General features: G+C 46.0%; 1 protein-coding gene across 5 annotated transcripts in view; it reads right to left on the reverse strand.

Moving 5' to 3' along the window:
• The window catches only part of MDGA1 (MAM domain containing glycosylphosphatidylinositol anchor 1), a 196,767-nt gene that overhangs the window by 117,351 nt on the left and 65,786 nt on the right, over window positions 1-13,630 (reverse strand). For all 5 annotated transcript variants that reach the window (XM_074949101.1, XM_074949100.1, XM_074949102.1 and 2 more), the window contains exon 2: window positions 5,562-5,701. In XM_074949101.1, coding sequence (XP_074805202.1) covers window positions 5,562-5,701 — 140 coding nt within the window. The remainder of the gene's footprint in view (window positions 1-5,561; window positions 5,702-13,630) is intronic.

Raw genomic sequence — 13,630 nt, forward strand, 5'->3', positions numbered from 1 at the left:
AAAGGACAGCGCAAGCAGGTAGGGACAAAATCAGAAAAGCTAAAGGGCTTGTCTACGCTTGAAACGCTGCAACTGTGCCATTGTAACAGCAATGCTGTTTAAGCGCTTCCATGCGGACACTACCTAATTCTTCCATCGAACTAGCACTGTCTACACTGGGGTTAGTTCAGCTTAACTATGTAGCTCACGAGTGTGGATTTTTCACACCCCTGAGCGATGTAGCTGGGTCACCCTAACTTTTTAGTGCAGACCAGGCGTCAGGCACAAAATGAGTTACACCTGGCAATGGACATAAAAGGCAATATGAAGAGGTCCTTTAAATAGATTAAAAGCAAGAGAAAGACTTAGGAAAGTGTAGGTCCTCTACTTGGCTGGGAAAAAGAGCTAATAACTGATGACATCAAGAAGGCTGAGTTATCTAATGCCTATTTTGCTTCAGTCTTCACTAATGGTGACCAGATACTCCATACAATTAAATATTAACAACAAGGGGAAAGGAACACAAGGCAAAACAGGGAAAGAACAGGTTAAAGAATATCAGGATAAGTTAGAAGTACTGTATTCAAGTCGATAGGGCCTGATGAAATTCATCCTAAGGTATTTAAGGAACTAGCTGAAGCAATCTCAGAACTGTTAGCAATGATTTTCAAGAATTCATCAGGGATGGGTGAATGCCAGAGGACTGGAGAAAAGCAAACATAGTTAACCATCTTTAAAAAGAGGAACTAAGGGGACCAGGGCATTATAGACTAGTTAGCCTAACTTCTATACCTGGAAATTTACTGGAACAAATTATTAATCAATCTATCAATTTATAAGCACCTAGAGGATAATAGGGTTATAAGGAATAGCTATGTCAAGAACAAATCATGCCAAACCAGCTTGATTTACTTCTTTGACAGGGTTACTGGCTTAGTGATTGGGGGAAAGCAGTAGACATGGTATATCTTGATTTTAGTAAGGCTTTTGATGCAGTTCCACATGACATTCTAATAAGCAACGTAGGGAAATGTTGTCTAGATGAAACTAATATAAGGCAGGTGCACAGCTGGTTGGAAGACCATACTCAAAGAGTAGTTATCAATGGTTTGCTGTCAAACTGGGAGAGCGAATCTACTGGGGTTCTGCAGGGGTCAGTCTTGGTCCAAATACTATTCAATATTTTCATTAAAAAACTTGAATAATGGAGTGGAGAATATGCTTATAAAATTTGAGGAGGACACAAAGTTGGGAGGGGTTGCAAGCACTTTAGAAGACAGGATTAGAATTTAAAATGAGCTTGACAAATGAGAGAATTGGTCAGAATTCAACAAGATGAAACTCGTAAAAGATAAGTACAAAGTACTACATCTAGGAAGGGGAAAAAACCAAATGCACAACTACAAAATGGGGAGTAGCTGGCTAGGCAGCAGTACTGCTGAAAAGGGGTTATTGTGGATCACAGATTGAATAGATGAGTTAACAATGTGATGCAGTTGAGAAAAAGGATACATATTTTGAGATGTATTAACAGAAGTGTCATATGGAAGACATGGAAGGTAATGATTTCACTCTCCTTGGCACTGGTGGGGCCTGGAATACTGTGCCTATTCTGTGTGCCATACTCTAGGAAAGCATGAGGAAAAACTGGAGAGAATCCAGAGAAGAGCAAAAAGAATTATTAATAAATATAGAAAACTTGACCTTCGAGGAAAGGTTAAAAAACTGGGCATGTTTAGTCTCAGGATGACATGATGGGGGACCTAACTGTCTTCAAACATTAAGGACTTTTATAAAGAGGACAGTGATCAATTGTTCTCCATGTCTACTGAAGGTAGGACAAGAAGTAATGGGCTCAATCTGCAGCCTGAGAGATGTAGGTTAGATACTAGGAAAAGCTTTCTAACTATAAGGGTAGTTAAGTGCTGGAATAGGCTTCCAAGGGAGGTTGTGCAATCCCCATCATTGGAGGTTTTTAAGAAAAGGTTAGACACACACGTGTCAGGGATATTCTAGGTTTACTTGTTCCTGCCTCAGCACAGGGGGCTGGACTTGATGACCTCTCAAGATCCTTCCAGCCCTACATTTCAGTGATTCTATGAATGGGGATATTTCATCTGTTTGGCTTCCAAAGTGAGAAGTGCAGCTACTGCTGTTAGCCTGTTGTCTCCCTCTCTGGAGGGGGCCCCACCAGTGGTTATTTTTGAATAGTCTCTCTTTTGTAGTAAACACACTTTAATAAAAGAAAAAGAGCCCTTCAGAATTCAAACTATTTTCCATTTTGTTACATGTTTAGTCTTCAAACACCACCTGCAGATTTGTCGGTCATTTCACAATGAACGGAGGGGCTGGAGAAACGTGCCCCAAGAGGCTGAAGTCATATCTGTGTATCCCATAAAAGGTACAGCACAGGCAGCAGCGGTGCAAGCTTCCCCCTACCCCAACCCAGAGAGCACGAAAGGAGGTCACTGCCCAGGGCCCGCTTGTTCATTTGCCTCTCAGTCTCCTTTGGTGGCTGCCTCTGCTCTCAGGGTATAGCTACACTGCAGCCAGAGGCGTGACTGCAGCACTTGTACACATACCTGAGACAGCTTTGACCTAGGTAGCTTAAACAACAATATTTGTGAAGGCATGGCCGCACATTCAGTACAAGCCCACCCAGGACTCCGGGTATGTACCTGAGTGACTAGCCTGAGCTGCCACGCATGCTGCTGCAGATTCATTCCTATTGCTTTTCAAGCTAGCTAGGGTATATCTACACACGGCACAGTCACACCTTTGACCAGGGGTGCTGGAACAATTTGTACAGTGAGGGTTCTGAGAGCCATTGAACCAACCTGTAAACCCTGTATAGGATGGAAACTACTTCACACCAGGGGGTGTGGCACAACCCCCAGCACCCCTACTTCCAGCACCTATGGAAAAGTTATTTACTTGTTCCCATAATATAAGAACTAGGGGCCACCAAATGAAATTAATGGGCAGCAGGTTTAACACAAATAAAAGGAAGTTCTTCTTCACTCAGCGCACAGTCAACCTGTGGAACTCCTTGCCTGAGGAGGTTGTGAAGGCTAGGACTATAACAGGGTTTAAAAGTGAACTGGATACATTCGTGGAGGTTAAGTCCATTAATGGCTATTAGCCAGGATGGGTAAGGAATGGTGTCCCTAGCCTCTGTCTGTCAGAGGGTGGAGATGGATGGCAGGAGAGAGATCACTTGATCATTACCTGTTAGGTTCATTCCCTCTGGGGCACCTGGTATTGGCCACTGTCGGCAGGCAGGATATTGAGCTGGATGGACCTTTGGTCTGACCCAGTATGGCCATTCTTATGTTCTTTTGCCTTTGACTGCAATACTGTAATCCCCGAAGCACCAGTTGCTATGGTAGCTTCCGGCAATCTGGACACCTAACCCCTAGCAGCTGGGTTGAGATCCACCAGATCATTTTGCACTGAACACAAAGCAGACGGTAAAAGGACATTCATTCACGACTGACCTCACGCTAGGCAGAGCTGCTGGAGGGGAGCGGGCACCTTGGTCCATGCCCACCACCAGTAGACATGGGGCTGAACTGGAGCCATTGCTCTAGAGATGGCAGGATTCTACAGCCCACTCCTCTGCTGGGCAGATTTGCTCAGCTAATGGCCGTCTGTGATGGATTCATTTAGCCTTGGTAGGCTTATGCTGAGATCGATTTAGGGCCCCAAATCTCAGAGGCTCTTGTTTGCACAGCCGCTTCAGTCAGCTCTTTAATCTTTCCCCAGCCTTTTCATTTCAACCTCGTTTAAATATCCGGACTACACGTTAAAGCTTTAGTGAGTAACTGGAAGAAAGGGAGGGAAAAGATTAGACAAAGGCTAAGAGAAGAGCTTTGATCTGGAGTAGTGGGGGAAATGGGGGAGAGCATGCGTGGGAGTGGGGTTAAGAGAGAGCTGGGATGTGGGCATAGCTCCGTGTAAGCCAGTGTTCCATGTCTGCCTGCCCTCTTTGGACACACACGCCAGTGTCCCGTGTGCACACCTGGGCTCTGCACGTGCTAGTGTTACACACAAACAGGTTCTGGGGATGCCACAGCTTCTTGTGCAGCAGTGTTCTGTGTGCACCAATGGTACATCATTGTTCTCAGTCCTGCCCGGCTCAGAGCGCCCATGAGCTGCACAAAGCCTGCAAGCTCTACATGCTCCCAGGCAGAATGGGCACCAGTTCTCGCCATGCCTCTATTCTGCACACCCAGGATCTGACCACTGTGCACGTGATCAGTGTGCCCAAGTGCCTAGGCTAGGTGATCCTCCACAATGACACTTGAGAGGCTCTGTTGAGTGGCCCGGCTGCCCGACATCCTGGCTCAGATTGTCTCCATCTTTTTGTTTTTTAAAAGACATTTTGTTGGCTAATTCTAACTTGAATTCCTTGGCTGAGCTGCTCTCTCCCCTTTCCTTTCCTAGCAGCCAAGGCCCTAGAGACATGTAGCACCTCGTCAGTTAGTGCAGGGAAGGGGTGACTGGCACACACAGAACTACAGCTTATCAGCATCAGTGCCTACGGCTGGCAAGGCTGCTGCAGGGGCATCAGGAACCGCTGAAGTTCTCACTAACCCTCTTATAACCCTCCCCTGGAGAGCTTCATTCCCAGTGTAGCTCACTCCCCAGGGTTGATTCTGGCCCCGAAGGCCCAAGTTTAGCCACAGTTTTACCCATGCTCTGGGGTCATTTACACACACCAGCTGCTACGTAAGAATTTCCCTGCAGTCCTCTCACCTCTACGGCATGGGTCTGAATCCAGCTCTGGACAGCGGCAATCAAAAATTACCACCACTGGCAGCTGCTTGGCGTCCACCGTATGAAATGAGTTGATGGGTCCCAGTCCAGGTCATCATGGACAAGTGTCCACATCAGAAAAATACCCCTCCCGCAATGTTACCCAAACTGAATGATCCCCTTTGCTGGCCTGGTCCAAGAGGCCAAGGCTGAACAGGCCATAAAGGTTCGATTCCACTCCTACGTTGGTGAGGTGTGAAGGGGAAGCTTGCGCTACCCCTGTCCAAGCTGTGCCTGTCCTGTGGAGAGAAGATTGGAGTCTCTAGTGTTACCTACACCGCACTGAATTCAACACAGCCCATGTTTTTAGTTCATTCTGGCCCATTAGAATGGTAGGCGCTCTGGAGAGAGCCTTGTGCTACCAATATACAGAAACACAGGCAGAACTGGGCAATATTTCACCTCAAGTCCTGTTGCTCCCAAAACACAGTTCCCATGAGTACTCGAGCCACAGGGGAATCTCCATATGCTGCACAGTGGTAGGACTTCTAGCCTCGTTGTAGGCTGCAGCCCTAGCTCCAGAGGACACCAACTCATCCAGTGTCTCTGCTGCTCAGCCCTTCCTTTCTTTTGTTACAGCTGCTGCCCAGGAAGCCAGGAGAGAAAGAGAGGAGAGGAACCTACCTCCAAAAATGTAGAAGAGTGAAGGTCGTGGGGAATGGTGTCCTCCAACCACCCCCAATGTCTCCTCTACGAGGCAAGATTAGAGTGAACCCAACAGAGAACCACAGGGGTGAGGGTGACTGGCATTACAGAAAGGTTACCTGTGGCCGTGGGTGTCCGGTGACCAGACACTGCAAGACCAGAGTGTCGCCCTCCCGGATAGTGTACACTCGTTCACTGATGTTATCTTCCTTCACAACACAGGCCTGCCCAGCATGGATGATCTGGGCCTGAGCTGGAGCTGGGAAAGAGAGAACTAATTAGAAAAAGGAATGCCAGCAAAGTATAGGTGGAATCCAAGTCCTCACAAAGCTGTTGGACTTGCCACACCTCGCCTCAGGAGCAACGCAACTTCTGCTGGGCTGCAGAAGGTGAAAGCAAGACTGGAGAGGCAAGGGCATCATTGCTCTGAAAACTGGGGAATTTCCTCCCTCCCCTGGCAACAGTGAATTTAATCTGGGGGAAGAAACTAGGATTAGCAGCTCTGGAGACTGAAGACTAGAGTACACTGCCCCTCTCCAAGAGATAATGTAAGCTAGGGATCCATAGGAACCAGGAACTTCTGAACTATATTCCTAGCTCTGAGAAGGAGTGTTGTCTGGGACTGGCTGTGTGACCTGGTCAAATCAGGAGCGCTCTGTGCCTGTAGAAGAGGGATTATGATTGTGATTTACCTTGCAGTGAGGTTATGGGAGTTAATCAGCCAGTCACTCCAAAGGGCTCTGCATTGCTGTATAAGCACTGGCTATTAGTACTTATCCCCAGAACAGGTTACAGCACAGGCCACGGTAGGTACAAGTCTCCCCCATGCTGTCCCATCAACATGCCTTAGCCCTGTTCTAGAGGGATCCTCCTCTAGGGGTGAGAGAGGACTTCATTTTTTGTGGCTCCTTAAATCCCTGAGATTTCTGCTGAGACTCCAACAAGGGCCAATTAGCGACAACACTAGGAACTGAACCGAGACCACCAATGCTTTTCATGGAGGCCAATGCAGCAGCATCTGAAAGGAAAGATTTTTGGTCCCCAACCCCCCACAAAGAGGGAAGTGGAGGTGAAAGGTTCCATATCCCATTACCAATTCCTTAAACAAACCAATGCCTCACCCCAAACCCTAACAGTCAGTCCTGATCAACAAGAACAGGAGCCATTTCTACAAGTAGTAAGGGGGAATATATAAAAAATCTGGCTTGAGAGGACCTGCATCAACAACCATCTGGTCCACATGCTGAGAGCGCTCATGATCACTGCAGCAGCTGGGGAGTGTTGTATGTGACTGTGCGCATGCCCATGGGATACCAGTTCTTGGCCAGGGAGAAAACTGCAGCCTAACTTTAAGGCATAAATAAACCTGCCGATGTTACTAGTTCAGTGGGGGCATGTCTCCTTCCTGCTGCAGCACTTCCCTGTGAATTCAGCTCCTCAGCCCTACCACCCCCAGTGTAATTCAATACAGGACAACTTTGAGAGGGAAACGAAGAAAGGGCTTAAAGCAAAGAATTTTATAAAAACTCTCCAAACCAAGCACAGGGTTTGCAAGGAAACCCCGTTACAGAGGCAGAGTTAAATACCAGCTTTGGCACAAAGTTTGCTGAGGTGCAGGGACTTTTTGAGTAAGCCACAGATCCCGTCACCATGCAGCCACCAGGGTTGAAAAATCAAAATATTGTTAGCCAGTGCGAAATGAAAGCACTGCTTTGTGCAGCTCTAAACAGCCAGCTCCATATTCACTAGCAGCAGAGGCCCAGGCCAGGTTGGGCTTGGAGAGTGGAAAAGCGGGGTTGCAGTTGTGTTACTGAGACCAAAGTTGGTGTAAGTTGGGGCAACTCCATTGCCGTTAGCCCAACTATGCTAATTTATAATAGCGGAGGCTCTCACCCCCAACTGGGAAGGAGGGTTGCATTTCAATGACTGGCTACCGTGTTCCAACAGGTGACCATTTATAAAACACATCAAAGGTGAAGGCTGCAGTGCTGGACAGGGTCTGCATGCTGGGTGATCATGCCCCCTCTATCATCTTCTCTCCTCTCTCAGTCCAGTTCAATGGCAATTTATTTGCAGGATCATCAGATAAGTATTGTCCAAACAACTGTGAGCTAATAGAATCAATGCATTTATTGGAATGATATTACAGCAAATATATGGACACTCATCTCTGCCACTCCTTCCCCCTCCTACATATAGCGTCTGGAGAGATCTCCTGGGATAGCTCTCACAAGAGTCTTATCATTAAAAACTAAAACACTGAAACCAGGATACAAAGCTACATTGATATGACTGAGCAGATGAGAGACTTGCCTTTCCTGAAAGGTTGGAGGATTATTATTCGCTAACCATGTCGGGAGAGGGGAGAAAGTGGAAGCACTTTAAGAAACAGAAAGGGCTTGGTATCTGTAAGGGTAAGCTAGCACTATGGCTAGTGAGGGGTAAGAAAAGGTGGTGCAATCTTCTCACACACAGCTCTGCCATGTCCCCTCCGTGCTGACCAGAAGTCCTTTGCTCTGCTATTCCAGTCCTGGGCCCCCATCCCCAGCTCCAGACTTGCCAGGGCACCTCAATCCTGACTCTGCAGCACCGACTATCAGTCACACTGATTGCGCCCAATTCTGGATTCGGGAGGAATCTCCACTGCTGATTAAAACAGAGACACCCCTCCAGCCCCAATCTCATCCTGAGTTCTCTCCTTGAAGCTGGGCTGCCTGCATTCCCACAGACTCTTCCCGTCTCGGAGCTCTTTAGCTTGTGGTAACAGCTCAGCTTCTGTCTCGTTAACTCAAATGTTTCCCTAAATTCCTCTGTGCACCCTGCTTACTGTATAGTCCAGCTCGCTTTAGATCTTCTAATTTCTGTGGCTGTCTTCTCTGTGGTTAATGCCCCACTGAAGTCTCCGCTTTTTTTTGCTCCTCTCTGATTAACCATTTCCCTCCTGCCAGCCCTATCTCCAAGACAGCCTCCATGGGCTAGTCTACGTGGAGAATTTTATCAGCACAGTTATACCGGTATAACTTCCCATGTGGAAACACCTACTCTGGGATAAAAGTGCCTTTTTCAGGTTAGTTTATGTTGCTCTGGAAGTGGTATAAGATAAATTAGAAAAAAGCACTCATTCTGGAACAGAGTGCCCACGGGGGAGTTATACTGGTAACTATAGTGATAAAATTATGTTGGTACATTTCCATGTGTACACGGTCCCTAAGACATGTTCCCTGTCCTCTGTCACTCCACAGAGCTCTCTCTAGTCCAGTGGGTTTCCATAGAGCTCAGAAGCAAGACTATATTTTTAGCTTTATTGGTAAGAATCAGTAACTTGGTTGAGCCAAGGGGTGCTGGAGCAGCGGGCCATGGTTCTCCCACTTTTTACCGGCCATAAGGACAAGACACGGGGAGGAAAGAGGGGCAGGGCCTCAGGGAGAAGGGGCAGCATGGGAGGGGCACTGTTGAGCACCAGTGCACCCCCCCCCCTCGCACTGTTAGGAAGCTTCTGCTGCCCCTGGTTGAGCCTCTTTGCAGCAGGACCCCTTCCCCTGATCACAGAGAAGGGCCCTTGGGAGAGTGAACCACTGCTGCTGATAAACCCTGGTCCAAACAAAGCAGTAGACTCTCTCCTGCAGTAACAGCACTGAGTCTCCAGCAACAACAGTCATTTCATCTGTCCTCTAAACCCAGTTTGAGCCCAGATCTCTGAAAAGAGAGTTCAGAAAACCAGCTGTACCATCTGCAGACGGCTTGTGAAAGCACTTGGCTACCACATAATGGGAATCTGATCAGAGAAAAAACTTTGCCATCAGTTATGTCTTGACTTCAGTGAGACAGCAGGGAGATAGCCAAGGACAAACTCTACTCTCAGTGTTTTGCAGGAAAGATATCCTAGTGGTTAAATCACAGAATTAGAAGCTGTGAGATCTGGGTTCTGATCTCAACTCTGCTGGGATGTGCTGTATGGTCTTGGGAAAGTCACTTTGTCCCTCTGTAAAATGGTCTGATGAGGATTAATTACATTTGCAAGGTGCACACATGGAAGGAATATTATTATTTCACATCATCCTGGGTCCCAAGGTGTTTTTAGCACACAGAAAGGTTACAGGTCCCCAGTACAGTAGACAGGATTACCTCCCTCCTCAGGTGGTGGGACTGCATCTGTCACAATAAACAAGGCTTTGTGGAAGCCACTTTCTCCTGGGAGGAACAGGAAGATCAGACTGTGAGGCAAGGGGGCTGGTGCTTGGGACTGAAGCAGTCATCCCTGTGAGAGTCCCATAAAGTATGAGCCCTGGGGAGACACAATCTATTTTGGTGGATTTCCCTAAACCTGGATGCCTCTTTGAGTGTGCAAAATGCAAAGAACCACACGAGACAGAAAAGGAAGTGCTCCAATGCGTGCTGGAGGCGGGGGCAGGATTGTGTCCCTAGTCTTTTCTCCAAGGCTTTCAGTCCACTTTTCAATGACCGAAGCAAAGCACATCCTAATATTTCCCACTCTTGAAAGGCCTGGCCCACAGGGCGCTTGGTCTCTGCACTGAGATTTCAAACTAGCCTTTCACTTGATATATTCACACATTAAAGTGAAAGGAAATTCGAGAGGATAAAATAACTTTATGCCAGTGCAATGTACTGTACAATGTTGTCACCATAATGTGGGAAGTTTACGAGACACCTGCTCTTTAGAGGTCAATAGTGTTAATAATAAGTAGCAGAGGAGAGAGAAATGGTCTTGTGGGGAAGGCAGCAGCCTGGGACTCAGGAGATCTGGGTCCGGTTCTCTGCTCTGCCACACTACTTGTGTAACTTTGGGCAAGGGATTTAATCTCTCAGTGCCCTGGTTCCCCAGCTATAAAAAGGGGATGACATTGCTTCCTTATTTCACAGAGGGGGTTGTGGGGATCAATCCATTTATGTTTACGAGGCTCAGATAGTACAATGATGGAGGCAACAGAGTAGTGAGGGCTGGGGCAGCAAAAGAAAGACACCCAGCGTGCACTCAAGGCTATGTACTACTCAGACCATACAACTTAATGGGAAGAACGCCACACTTCCTCATATTAGGTCAACATTTTTCCTCCAGACTCTATTTCATGACAGGGCCCTAAAACCAACCTGGAGGAGAGAACCTACTGGGTCAGCTGGCTGGGGTCCGGACACTGAAGAGGCTGAAGTTTTATCCAAGTCCCTCATCTTGTACCAGACAACTGAGTGGGGCCCCACAGCTTAAGCTCCAAAAAGAAATCGGAGCTGGGTCCAAGCCCAGCAGTTCTGTCAGCTGTACTAAAAGGAAGCCTCCCCCAGCAGGAGCTTCTTTGAGCTGGGAGTCTTCTCCCGCTGGGCTGAGTTTATAACAATGCCAGCACAGCCTGCCAGGAGATGACTCTCAGCTAAGACCTGCTCAGAATGGCTCCTACTGGTTTGGCCCAAGGCAGTTCAGTGCAGTGTCGGCTTGGAGTCAGCTCCCTTGGGGCTGAGTTTGTCAGGTCTGCTGTGCTCTGAGCGAGGCTTATGTTATAAGCTGTTCTTCACAGATTTTACACAAAATCCCCTCAGGCTCTTAGTTACATCAGCCAGGTGAGCAAATGTGACCTGCCCTTTTGTTTTCTCATCTCCATGGGCTATTGTGGGGGCACTTCCCTCTGCAGTCTGCTCCTCAGCCCAGATGTTCGATATTCTTGTTCTAAAAAGGATAGAAAAATCCACACAAGCAGCCTTAGGCTCAGGAGCAAGCCTAACAGCAGCAAACCTGCATCCATCCACCCTGGATTGCCGTTCAGGCCAGAGAAAATGGATAGGTTACACACTCCATTGTCTCTGAGTAGGAGACCACAAGTGTCATCAGCTCAGCTCCTCTGCAGCACACATTCCACTCCTAAACACAGATCCCAGGAAAGATCTGAGGGTGCTTCACAGGGGGACTGGGGGGACAACTCATCCTTACACACTGTGCTGCCCTGCCCCCACCTTCGCTGTACCTGTCCTGGGGTTACCTCCTTGGATAAAGAACTTCAGCCCCCAAAGCTGTTAATTCAGCACCAAAAATCCACACGTCAGGTACAGCTTCCAGTCCCGTCCCCCTCTGGTGTGAAGTGGGTTGTTTTGCTCCTCCCTGCTGCCCCCTGTAGACTAGAGCCTCCTGCTCCTCATTGACACAGTTCTTCAGAACTACTCAAGACACCAGTTTTGCCAGTCACATGACTCTCTATGTACCCTGTGCGATTATAAAGCATCCTCTTTTGCAAGTAGGTCAAACTATGAAGGCAGAGCCCTTTCCCTGCCTTGTTGATCTGTCTGGGTCAATCTCCCTGGAGTTAAAGCAAACATGGGAGTGGGGAGAGGGCAGTGTTGAACACTCACTTCTAGTCTGATTGGCACCATCTGCTCAAGCCCTGAAGAGCCAGGCAGCTGGCTGCCAACCAGATTCTCTCACATCTCCTGTCTCGCACAAGAGGCAGCTAGTGGATGAGCTTTGCAGTTGGTGCCAAGAAAGAAGCAGAAAAATCCTAAAACATGTTGCATCAAATGGAGGGTGTAGGGGTTTATTGGAATTAACTTATAAATCATTCCATTTTTCTTGCTGAGATAGTATTGTAATCAGCTACCCAGAGTCTAAGTATCACCATCCTCTCCGGGATGGAATCACAACTGATCCACTGTGTGTCATAAGCCTTATACTGCTAACAGCTAAGGAAGATTCTCAAGTGGTATGAGCCTCTGCTTTGGCAGCAATAGACAGAGTCTTACCCCAATTTTGCTACAGAGTTCAGAGCAACCACAGAGACCTTTGCACACATGGCACAGTGACATACACAAAGACCTAGGTAACATGCTGTGGTGTTACTGTGGCTTTGATTGTATCTAATTAAAGGGTGTGGGAGAGGACAGTGGGAAAAGACTGTTGGTTTTAGGTTAGACTGATACATACAGAGCATCTTAATTCAACTCAATCTATGTTAATTATGTATCTAATAAAGATTTGTTAAATTACTAGCTATGCATTATTATTATTAAGAAGAAGACTAGTGGATTACTTGAACATAAAACAATACATGGTAACAGGAGTGAAGGAAATGATAAAAAGCTGGAAGAAATTTAAAAAAACGGAGGTAAGAGTTACTCAGAACTGAAAACAAATTTGAACGAAATAAGATGGATCAATTAAGAGTTCTCACATTTCTCAAAATGTCAAGAAACGCTGCAGAAAAATTGGAAAATGTTTACACAAGAATTTGATTTATTTTTGAGGGCATCCAGATCTACTCATAAGGAAGATGAACAAAAGATTGCCATCTTTTTGACTATTGCAGCTACAAAAGCAATTTCATTATCTAATTCATTTGAGCTTAACATTAGAGAATGAGCCAACTAGGATTTTGTCTTAAAAATATTTGAGGAATACTGTTTACCAAAAAGAAATGAAACATTTGAAAGATTTCAGTTTCACTCAAGGAATCAAAGGGAGGAAGAGACTTTTGAATAATTTTTAAACAGATCTAAAGATAAGAAGTAATTTTCAGAATCCGAAAAAAATGATAAGGAATCAAATGATGATGGGTATAAAAAGGTATCTGTGTAACAAAAGAGACTGTTAGAGTCAGATCTAAATCTAGAAAAAAGCAGCGAGAATTTGCCAAACTGCTGAACTTAATTAGCGATTGCAGATTTTAGAAAGAAAACAAATTGATGTGAATATAGACTTGTTAAGGAAAAGGAAACAAACAAGTCTATAGCGTGTTAAAGTTAAAACATATGAGCATATGAAAGAATGTTCTAGATGTGGAAGGAGGCACTAACCTAGACAATGTCCAGCATATGGTCAGACCTGTCATAGCTGCAAGAAACAGAATCATTTCACAGAAGTTTGTAAACAGAGAAGTCTGAAAAAATATAGATATTTACATTTAGTTCAAAATTCAAAAAAGTGTCAGAGAAGACATCAAGTAAGGAATACAGAACTAACATTACAAATGAAGAAAACTGGTTTCTGGGTATTTTGAAACCAAGTCACTGTATAAATTACAAGAAGAATTGGGCACTTACACCATCTTCTAATGGAATATTTATTTTGTATGCAATAGATACAGGTGCACAAGCTACTGTAATTTCAGAAGAAATTATAGGAGGTCTAAAGTAATACCTGTAGAAAGAACAAATACATATTAATTTATAATCTTTCAGTGGTGAAAAAAAA

The sequence above is a fragment of the Natator depressus genome, chromosome 3 (assembly GCF_965152275.1).
Source record: "Natator depressus isolate rNatDep1 chromosome 3, rNatDep2.hap1, whole genome shotgun sequence".
Lineage (NCBI taxonomy): Eukaryota > Metazoa > Chordata > Testudines > Cheloniidae > Natator > Natator depressus.